Here is an 11927-nt window from a genome sequence, read left to right on the forward strand (position 1 = left end):
GTGGGTGGATGTTTATCTATTTTAAAATAGTAGGTAGGCCTTCTGACATTTTAAACCTGCTTGTCCAGTGGATTCAAACTCATTGTGACCTCCTAGGACAGAAGAGAATTGTCCCCTGTGGTTTACTTCCTTACAGAGGTAGACAATCACATTTTTCTCTCAAAGCAGCTAGTGGATTCAAACCACGGACCTTTCAGTTAGCAGCCAAGTACTTAACCACTATGCCAACCTCTTCATCAGACTCTAGAAATTCTTTGCTAACATTAAGGGAAAAGAGTCTTCCATTCCTCAAAGATTTAGAGACAGAGCCCAGGACAGCTCAAAAAAATTACTAGTTGAATTTTGAAAAAATTGCTAGGATTCTTTGAGCCCTAAGTCTAAGAAGTCTGCTAGATTGTTGGCTTTTCAAAGAATGCATAGTTGAACAAGGCAAGGTCGTAAAGTGACCAGAGATCAATGAAAACGGCAGCTCCGTAATTTGGATCTCAACCCCTCGATGTTCCTGCTAACTTTTACGATCTGATGACAACAGTCAAGGTGGCTTTTCTTGGGCGGGCTTCTTTCTAGCACATGCATCTCATGGTTCCGTGCTACTTGGATTTTAGTGGGCATGGTTAATGGTGTCATATTTATGAAGTTGGAGGGCTATGATATTTAAGTTCCGCTGATAGTAGTATTTTCCATACAAGGATCGATCAAGCTCAGGGCTAATTTAAATTAGTGGAGTGGTACTTAAAGTAGGGTTTGAAGTTAGTTCTAGATTTGAATTTCAGCACCTTCCCTGATTAAGTCGGAATGGTTTCTTTTCCAAGCTTCCTTTCACTTATATGTAAATAGAAGCTAACAGCTACTTCAAAGTGTCACTGCCAAGAACCGAGATTCAATTCAGACCGGGAGGCAAAGCCCTCAATTGTACGAAGCAGGCGTTCCATAAGTAGAATTGCTGCTGGTAACATCTATGTCAGTGTTTCCCAAAGTGGAGGAACTTACACATTATCCTGGATTATGGGCTAGAAGACAAAAGCTTTTAATTGCCAGGGGAGTCGTTTTTTTGTTGTTGTTTTCCGGAAAAAGCAGTGGTAGGTCAGCTAAGTTTGGGAACTTATGATCTACATCTTAGGCAGCCTCTCCAAGAAAATGCTAAGGGCAGTCCCTTACAGAGAAGTGCACCTTTTAGTCAACTCTGGTGTGATATGCGTTTGGAGATAATGCTCTCAAATTTGCTATGGTAATATTGTCCATGTTTTCACTCATTCATTTCTTTACCAGATTAAAATACTGTGCATATGTCAGATTCCGTTCAAGGCACTAGAGTTGCGGGGACAAAAAAAACCCAAATGTTCTGCCTTCATGATGCTTATTTTCTTGTGGGAGAGAGACAAGTATTAAATTAGCCAACTCCCTCCCTCCCTCCCTCATTCCTTCTATATGTTAGGCAGAGAAAGTGATAGGGCTTTTTGAGATGGGGTATTCATAGCAGTTGTTCTCTAAAGCTGACACCTGAGTTAAAGCAAAGGACCAACCCATCTGGCTATTTTGGAAGAGGGAATTTCAAAGCAGAGGGAACATATCACTTGACTAGGATCAAGAGAGAGTTGTGTGAACATAAAAAGGAAATACTACCTGGTTTAAAGTAAGGAGAGGTGTGAATCAGGGTTGTGTCCTCGCTACATACTTATTCAATCTGTATGCTAAAAAATAAGCAGAAAAGCAGCATTATATAAAGAAGAATGCTACATCAGGATTGGAGGAAGGCTTATTAATAACCTGCGATGTGCAGATGGCACAACTTTGCTTGCTGAAAGTGAGGAAGACTTGAAGCACTTGCTGATGAAGATCAAGGATTGCAGCCTTCAGTATGGATGACAACTCAATGTAAAGCCAACCAAAATTCTCACAACTGGACCAAAGGTAACGTGATAAATGGATTTCACCTTGCTAGGATCCACAATCAATGCTCATGGAAGCAGCAGTCAAGAGATCAAATGATGTATTGCAATGGGTCAATCTGCTGCACCAGACCTCTTTACAGTGTTGAATAGCAAGGGTGTTACTTAGATGATGAATATGCATCTGACCCAAGCCATGGTATTTTCCATTGCCACATATGCATGTGAGAGTTGGGCATCGAATAAGAAAGATGGAAGAAAAATTGATGAAGTTGAATATGGTGTTGGCAAAGAATATTGAAAGTACCCTGAACTGCCAAAAGAACAAACATCTTTCTTGGAAGAAATATAGCCTGCATGCTCTTTAGATGCAAGGATAGAGTGAGATTGTCTCACATCCTTTGGACGTGTTGTCAGGAGAGACCAGTCCCTGGAGAAGGACATCTCGCTTTGGAAAGTGAAAGGGCAGCGAAAAAAGGGAAGGCCCTCGATAAGGTGGATGGACACAGTGGCTGCAACAGTGGGTTCAAATATAAGAACAATTGTGAGGAGGGTGTAGGACTGGTTGTGTATCGTTCCATTGTACAGAAGGTCACTATGAGTTGGACTTGACACAGGCACCTAACAACAACCGCAACACGCCTTGCAGAAGAATTTGTTCAGTAGATTTTTCATTTTTAGTGTTGTTGTAATGATGGTGGTGGTTAAATGGCATGGATCAGTTCGAATTCAGAGCAACCAAGCGTACAACAGCATGAAACACTGCCAAGCCCTGAAACAACCTCTCCATTGTTCTTATGTTTGAGTCAGTCCACCTGCTGAAAGGCCTTTCTTGTTTATGCTGACCTTACCAAGCATGATGCCCTTTTCCAGGTACTAACTGATCTCTCCTGATAGGTCCTGAGTGCATGCAACAGAGGCACCATTCTTGCTTTTAAGGATAATTCTGGTTGTACTTCCTCCAAGACAGATTTGTTTATTCTGGAAGTCCATGGTACTTTCAGTTTTCCCCACCAACACCATAATTCTAAGGCCGTTCTTCTTCCGTGTTCTTTTGTATTCATTGGCCAGCTTCCATATGCGCATGAAAGGATTGAAAATATCATGGCTTGGGTCAGGCACATCTTAGTCCTCAAAGTAACAGTCTTGCTCTTTGGAGCTTATTTGCCTGATGTAATATACAATTTAATTTCTTTTTTCCCCTCATACACATGAACCAGAGAAATGGTAAAACTTTTCATAATTCTCCAAACCTAATCCAAACTCTATTCCCAAATTGAACCCTAAGCCAAATCATATACCTAACCATAACCCTAATACTATTTCAAAATATAATTGTAAGCCTACTGATGACACTAACCCTAACCCTAACTCTAACACTATCCTTACCCAACCCCATCCCTTACCTATTTCTAAACTTAACCTGAAGGTAATACTCTCTAAATCTACTAGCAGCCGTAGTCCTATCTGTTAACTCTAACCCTAGCCCTATTCTATCCCTAACCCTAATACTGAACATTAATTACCTCAACCGTAGCCATAAACCTAGTCCTAGTTTTCATGTCGGGCTAAAACCTAAACCCACACTTAGTCCTGCCCCTACAAGATCATTTGATTTTTTTAACTGGTGCTTCCATGAATTTTGATTGTGGATTCAAGTAACAATAAGTCCTTGGCACCTTCAATTTTTTCTCTGTTGTCTGTTAATCCAGTTTTGAGGATTTGGGTGTTCTTTCCCTCCAGTTGCAATCCATCACTGAAGGCTGAAGTCTTTGATCTTGACCAGCAGTACTTCAAGTTTCTTTTGCTTTCAGCCAAGTTAGCTGCATATTGCTGGTTGTTAATGGGTCTTTCTCTGTTCCTGAGACCACATTCTACTTCTTATAGCCTAGCTTCTTGCTCATAATACAGATTGAATAAGTATAATGAGAGGATACAACCCCAATGCTTCTCTGATTTGAAGTCATGCAGTATCTCTTGGTTCTGTTTGAACAACTGCCTCATCATTCATGTACAGGTTCCACATGCGCACAGTTAAGTGCTCCAGAAGTCTCATTCTTCTCACTGTTATCCATAGTTTGCATGGGCCGCACACTCTTGTCAAAGTCAATAAAATACAAACATTCTTCTGGTTGAGGGAATGGCATGGAGGCCATATCTGACTACCCCCGCTTCAGTAGGGAGGAGAATCTAACTTCATAGCAACCAGCACTTATTGCCACAGGCAGAGATCAGACGTACTTCCATCCTCCTTTACCTTTTCTGATACGAACCGTTCTTTTCCGGGCACTCTCCTTCTCTGCTGGTATCTGTAGCTCATTGTCAGAGCCACACGGAACTCAAAGACAATACTCACAATTATGGGGAAGGAAGTCAACAGGTTATCACAAGCCAGGATCATAAAACTTTAAGGATACAGTCTGGTTCTCAGCAGCATCTTCTCTTAGTCAGCAGCCACGTGTCTGTCAGTTCTTCAGCCTTGGTGTCTGCCTTGTTCTATGGGCTGGGAAGCCTGTTGGTCTGCCTCATACGCCCAGTCGTTGGTCTCAGTGCTTTAGCTTCTGGTACCTCCGCCACTTCAGACAGGATCTTGTACAAGCTGCACTAGTGGCTGTTCTTTCTTGATGGTCCTGGGATTCACCCCTCCCTCTTCCTCCTCTCTCCCCTCCTCCCTTCCCCCACTCCTCCTGCTCTCTCTGATTCTGTGCTGGCAGCTCCCTTACAGCCAGGGGAAGGGCAGAAGTGACTAATCCTTGCGTTAGAGTCCTCTACATCTTATTTACATGGGCCCCACCCAATCAGTTGGTGGGAGCTAATAGAGAAGTGAAAGGAAGAACTGTGAGTGATTGGTTTTTTCCCCAAGCTGTTATTCCCTGCTTTCAGCCAAGGTATATCTGATGTTGGTAATGACATCCCCATTCCATGTCCTCTTCTGAGTCCAGTTTGAATTTCGGCAGTTTCCTGTTGATGTACTCCTCCAACTGTTTTTTACTTATTGTCAGCCAGATTGTACTTGCATGTGATCTGAATGATATTCTATAATTTGCACATTTTGAGTCACGTTTCTTTGGGATGGGTACAAACATGGGTCTCCTCCAGATGGCTGGCCAGGAAGCCGTCTTCCAAATTTCTTGGCATCGTGAACGCTTCCAGTGCAGCATGAGTCTGTTGAACGGTTTCCACGGGTGTTCGCCAATCCCCGAGCTTTGATTCTGCACTGCCTTCAGCACACCTTGGGCTCCTTCCTTCAATGTTACTGCTTTCTAATCATCCGCTACCTCATGAAATAGCTGAAACTTGACCAATTCTTTTTGGTAGAATGACTGTGTATTCATTCCTTCCTTCTTATTCTGACACTTGCTGCACCAGCCAGTCTTTTGCCTCTAGAATCCTTCACTAATGCATGCCAAGCTGTGACTGATTTCTTCAGTTCTTTCAGCTTGAGGAACGCTAGGCATGTTCTTTCATTTTGCCTTTCTTCTTCCAGGTCTTTGCACAGTTCATTAAGATACTGTGCTCTCTCAAGCCTCTCTGTGGAATTCTTCCATTACTTCAGCTATTCTATGTTTAAGCACAGATTTTATTTACTTATTTAAATAATCTTATTGGAGGCTCTTTCAACTCTTACAACACTCCATGCATCAATTGTATCAAGCGTATTTGTACATATGTTGTCATCATCATTTTCTAAACATTTACTTTCTATTTGAACCCACAGTAGCAGCTCTTTTTTCCCCTCCTACTCCCCTTTCCACCCTTGTAACCCCTTGATAAATTGTAAATTTTTATTGTTTCATATCTTACACCAACCACTGTCTTCCTTCGCCCACATTTCTGTGGTTCATCCCCCTGGACAGGGGATGTGCGTGGGGGGGAATATGCATAGATCATTGCGATCAGTTCCCTCTTCCACCCCTCCTCCCCACCCAATATATGATTATTTTTTAGTCATTTTATTGGGGGCTCATACAATTCTTATCACAATCCATCCATCCATCCATTGTGTCAAGCACATTTGTACATTTGCTGCCATCATCATTCTCAAAATATTTGCTTTCTACTTGAGCCCTTGGTATCAGCTCCTCATTTTTTTTTGCTCCCTCCCTGCTCCTGCCTCCCTTATGAACCCTTGATAATTTATAAATCATTATTATTTTGTCATATCTTACACTGCCCAACATCTCCCTTCACCCACTTTTCTGTTGTCCGCCCCCAGGGAGGAGGTTATATGTAGATCCTTGTAATTTTTACCCCACCTTCCCTCCACCCTCCTGATATCGCCACTCAGCTTTCTTCATCACATTTGCTTATGCACCCATTTGTCTTCAGCGATTGTATCAGGAAGGTGAGCACACAATGATATGATTTTTTGTTCTTTGATGCCTGATACCTCATCCCTTCTATACCTCGTGATCACACTGGCTGGTGTGCTTCTCCTATGTGGGCTTTGTTGCTCCAATATATTATTAAGATAGGTTTTTAGGAGTTGGGTTTGTGGATTAAAAGGTAAATATTTATGTGTAATTTTGTGGAGTATCACAAAATTACTCCTCCAGATGGGTTGTCCTATTTTATATTTCCACTAGCAATGTGTGTATACAAGAAAAATCAAAACTCATTGACAGTGCATCCGTTTTAACTCACAGCAACTCTATAAGACAGAGTGGAACTTCCCATTAAGGTTTCCCAGGCTGTACATTTTCATGGTAACAGACTGCCAAATCTTTCTCCCTTGGAGTGACTGGTGAGTTCAAATTGCCAACCTTTTGCTTAGCAGCCACGAGCTTAGCACTGCACCACCAGAGATGCACTGGCAATGAACAATGGGCGACTTTACCATGGAATCACTAGTAGAATACATTATCTTTAGATTTTTGCCAATTTGAGAGGCAAAATATATAAGAAATATATAATATATAAGAAAATAAATATTTACATTAGTTTTTTAAATTCCTCCTTTTGTAAGAAAGGTTGTGTATTTTTGCATATATTAATGAGTCATTTTTCCCTTTAAAAAATCTATTCACTATCTCTTCATATTTTTGTCTATTCTAGTTTTGGATTTCTTTTTGTCCTTTCACAGTTTTTAAGAGTTCTTTTATTTTAGGAATATTAGAAATTTATTCCTTTAGATATAATTAGCAATATTTTTCTCAGTCCTCAGTTTTGACTTTGCTCATAATGTTTTTTGTCATGCATACCTTTCCCCTCCATGCTGTTTTGTAGACTAGAGAAATAATGCCGTCAAAGGAGACCAATAACATCTAGTCTTTCTCAGAGCTAATGCTCCAGTGAGGGAAGATGGAGCATCAACAAGATGATTTTAGATAATACTAAGTTCCAGGAAGATTAAACAGACAAACAAACAAACAAAATGATGAAATGATACAGGAGGGAAGCCTCTCTGAGAAGATTTTTAAAAATCATTTTATTGGGGGCTCATACAGCTCTTATCGCAATACATACATGGGTCGGTCCATTGTGTCAAGCACATTTGTACGTTTGTTGCCATCATCATTCTCAAAACATTTTCTTTCTACTTGAGCCCTTGGTATCAGCTCCTCATTTTTTTTTCAGTCCTGAGGGGTTTATCTGTCCTGGATTCCCTGTGTTTCCAGCTCTTATCTGTACCTGTGCACATGCTCTGGCCTAGCCAGATTTGTAAAATAAAATTGGGATCATGATAGTGGCGTGGTGTTGTGGGGAAGCATTAAAGAACTAGAGGACCAGGGACTTAAGTGGAGAGTAAATGTTTTGAGCATGATGATGGCAACAAATGTACAAATGTGCTTGACATGATGTATGTATGTATATGTGGATTGTGATAAAAGTTGCACGAGCCCCCAATAAAATTATTTTTTTTAAAGAACTAGAGGAAAGTTGTATGTTTCATTGTTGCTATATTGCACCCTGACTGGCTTGACTCTTCCTTGTGAGCCTTCTGTGAGGTGATGTCCAGTTGTCTAGAGATGGGCTTTCAGTCTCCACTGTGCACCCCCCCCCCCGCACATTCATAGATATGATTTTTGTTCTTGGTTTTTGATGCCTAAGACCTGATCCCATTGGCACTTCATGATCACACAGACTGGTGTGCTTCTTCCATGTGGACTGTGTTGCTCCTCAGCCAAATGGCCACTTGTTTGTCTTTAAGGCTTTAAGATCCCAGACACTATATCTTTCGATAGCCGGGCACCATCAACTATCTTAACCACATTTGCTAATGCACCCATTTTGTCTTCAGAGATCATGTCAGGAAGATGAGCATCACAGAATGCCAGGTTAGAAGACAAAGTGTTCTTGTGTGAGGGAGTACTTGACTAGAGGCCCAATGTCTGTCTGCTATCTTGACACTTAACATATCATTATCTATAAATATTTATACATGTACATGCCTGTGTTTATACCTCTATAAATATCCTTTGCCTCCTAGTTCTCTCCTCTTATTTCCTTTTGCTTTCCTCTGGTCCCACTATCATGTTTGACCTTCATTTGGACTTCAGTAATTCTGCTTGGTTACATTGCCCTTGATCAAGCCCTACCTGGCATCCTATGCCCTTCTCACTGTTGATTTTAGATTACTTGTTGTTCCATTGTCCCTGGGTTTGTTAACACCCACTTCCTTTCCCCAGCCTCCCATTCCTGTGTCTCCCACCCCACCCCTTCAGAATCATCAGTCCCCGTTGTGTTCTCCCCTGGATTTTTTATTCTGCCTATCTTATCTAGATATACAGAGACAATAATAAACACAAAAACAAGACAGAACAATACAAAACAACAAAATAAAACAACCAAAAAAATGACAAAAGCAACAACAACAAAAAAAGAAAAGAAAGAAAGAAAAACCTATAAATAGTTCCAGGTTTGTTTGTCAGCTTGTGGAGCCAAGCCCTGGCCCCAAAGTCTATTTTTGGTATTCCTAGGGCACTTCATTGTTTTGCTCGCCTTGCTGCTCGGTTGCACACTCTTAGCATTTTGCCCCAGTTGATAAGTATATCTTTGAGCTGATTCCTGAATTGCAAAATGAGGCAGCCAGATTAAAGTCTAGGGCAGAACTATTTGGACTGAGGCAATACTTAATGACAGGGCATTGAAAAAGGAATGTCCGCCGATGCTTTTATTAACATGATCATAATGAATCAGACACAAGACTAAAATGTCCCACCAGCATTTTGCTGGTCTCTCTTACTGAAGTAGGCTTCTGACAATGAGGTTGATCAGTTGGCTCCCTCCCAGGCTCCAACTTGGCTTTAAAAGCTCCAATACGAGTAGTGAATCCTTGATTTTTCTTTTTCTAGGTTTTCATGAGAAGGACAAGAAGCCATATTGCCGGAAGGATTTCTTAGCCATGTTCTCACCCAAGTGTGGTGGCTGCAATCGCCCTGTGATGGAAAACTACCTATCAGCCATGAACACTGTCTGGCACCCAGAATGCTTTGTGTGTGGGGTCTGTATGCTCTCGTATCTTTTGGACATAAGGGAAGGAAGCCAAAGGTTTTCCTCACTGTCCTTTCTAAAGATTGATGTGTGTTTCCTAAGGAGAAACAAAATAGGACATCTGTTCAGCAGGGAGGCATTAGTTTGTATGTTTTATAGCTGGACACTACTATAATGCCCATTTGCCCGAGTGAAATTACTCCCTGTGTCTGGCAAGTCCTGGTGGCCTGGTGGGAATTTCAGGACTCCGAGTTTGACCTGGCCAGAGGATTTTCCTTCCTGACACCTCTGTTCCCTCTCCCCATCTTCTTCTCGCCCCTAGGACTGCTTTAGCAGTTTTTCTACCGGGTCCTTCTTTGAACTGGATGGACGGCCATTCTGCGAGCTTCATTACCATCACCGCCGGGGGACCCTCTGCCACGGATGTGGGCAGCCCATCACTGGCCGCTGCATCAGCGCCATGGGGCACAAGTTCCACCCAGAGCACTTTGTGTGTGCTTTCTGCCTGACACAGCTGTCCAAGGGCATCTTCAAGGAGCAGAATGACAAGACTTACTGCCAGCCTTGCTTCAACAAGCTCTTCCCACTGTAAACTTCCCCGAGCACACAGCTTCTTCACATCCCCTTGAAAACTTAATCCCAAAGCTAAGAGTACCTTTTAATTTGTTTAGGGTGAAAATGTTAAGCAAAAGGCACCTTCCAGACTTTACGTGACTAAGTTAGAAAGTTGCAGCATTACCAACTCCATGCTAACAATTCCTGCCAATAGTCCGTAAGGTGGGGTGCCAATTACGTGTTCTCTTAGAATCCCAACAGTGCTGGTCAATCCCAATCCCCCTCTGCCTCTTCTAATCAGGTTCTGAGCCGAAATCTGAATCTTGCCATCTAGTCCCTCCGTAGAGGTATTGGCCATGTGCCCATAAGCCATTTGCCACTGATTTTCTCAGCTCTCTCTATTTTCATCCCTACTTATATACCCTCCCTTTGGGCTCTCCCTTTAGACTTCTCCATTTTTCTGTGATCCACTTTCCCATAGTCACTGCTGTGGACTTTGCTCACCTTGTCACCCTTCAGTTCTTTTTATCTCACCGCCATATATTTTCTTTCTCAAAGGGAAGTGGATATTAACTGGGCAGCGTTGCGTACTGACATCAGTGATAAATAAAATGGCTTGCAATCTGCATGACTCAGTGTTCTATTGCTTGAGGTCACCTTTCTGCTTCCCATTTGTACATTGCACTACATGACATCGAATTTGTGTAAAAACCCCTTCTTCCTTCCACACACCAGACACTTTTTTTTAATTAAAAAAATTAAAAGGGGAATTCCTATTTACTAAACTTTTTTCTCTCATTTGCATCTATTCTTATAGCATTCATTTTATTTTTTTGGACTTACATGATTGAGGCTTCTAAAAATGGCAAAGCTTCTTAATATTGAATTGTTTTTATCTCACTGTTTAAATAAGGCAATAAAGTGTCTCTCTCGTAGGCGTCTTAAAAATCCAGTCTAAAGTAAGAATATTAAATGTGCATCTTCCCCCACCTCATAATTGTCTCAGGAAAATAAACAAGATGCCTATTCTTTAGAGTATCTCTGAAGAAAAGATGTGTAAAATGTCATTTGATCATTTTCTAGTCTGTATTAGGAATTCCAAACACCAGTGGAAATCCAAGAAAAATCTCCTTTTAATGATGTGTTTCCTTTCAAAGTAGTAGAAGTGAATTGACAGTAAAGTTTGTCAGATTATTAAATCATCTGATCTTCTGTCCTGTGTTTAATTTAAGTAAACATCACAAGGGTTCAAGCTTCCTCCAAAGATGGGTTGATAACATCTCTTTCTTATCACAACCTTCAAAATATCATCTGATTATTTGCTTTACAAAATCAATTTTAGGATCTGTGGTTCTAAATGATGTGACTGAAGAAAACATCTTCACTGGAAGTGTTTTGTTGAAAAAAAAAAAAAAAACAGGATGCGGCATCATTAGGTGGCCCTGGCAATAACCCTTAGAGATGTGGAATGGATCAAATGATTCTCCCCAAACTTCATTATGTATAATGTCTTTTTTGGAGGGCTTGGCTGGAAGAGAATTTCCAAAGTTGAAAGTAAGTGGTAATAGTTAATTCTGTAAAATGGAAACTCTCCGTGCAGCCAAGCCACGTGTCCAAGACGTGTGGGAGGCCACACAGTTAGGAAATCATCTGGACTTTGGTCCCTTTCGGTTGGCAGGGGATGCCAGACTAAGCAAAATGCTTGTTCAGCTTCTAAACTCTTTTTTACACTGGCCTCTACAATGTCGTGTGCAGGTGTTGAAAGGACTGTGTTCACTTGACAAAGTGATTTTGACCTTTACGAAAAAGGTCATCCAGAAAACAGCAGGGGACCCTTTAGTTCAGGACTCACTGACTCACTGCCCATAAAGTCCATTCTGACTCACGGCTGCTCTACGGGACAAAGCGGAACTGCTCCGGCGGGTGTCCAAGACTAAATCTTTACAGAGTACAAAGTCACATCTTTCTCCCAAAGAGCAGCTGGGATCCTGCAGTTGGGATTTTCTTTCTCTTTCCTTAAGGATTAGCTTTAGCCCTATCTTGACATTT

The 11927-nt window shown here is 41.4% G+C and overlaps 1 protein-coding gene across 2 annotated transcripts in view; it reads left to right on the forward strand.

The window, feature by feature from the left end:
- LPXN (leupaxin) overlaps positions 1-11080 on the forward strand; it is a 54533-nt gene extending 43453 nt beyond the window's left edge. For both annotated transcript variants that reach the window (XM_075545673.1, XM_075545672.1), the window contains exons 8-9: positions 9185-9333; positions 9646-11080. In XM_075545673.1, the coding sequence (XP_075401788.1) occupies positions 9185-9333; positions 9646-9915 (419 nt within the window). In that variant the 3' untranslated portion in view covers positions 9916-11080. The remainder of the gene's footprint in view (positions 1-9184; positions 9334-9645) is intronic.
- Positions 11081-11927: the final 847 nt, after the last annotated feature.

This window comes from Tenrec ecaudatus, chromosome 4 (genome assembly GCF_050624435.1).
Source record: "Tenrec ecaudatus isolate mTenEca1 chromosome 4, mTenEca1.hap1, whole genome shotgun sequence".
Classification (NCBI taxonomy): Eukaryota; Metazoa; Chordata; class Mammalia; order Afrosoricida; family Tenrecidae; genus Tenrec; species Tenrec ecaudatus.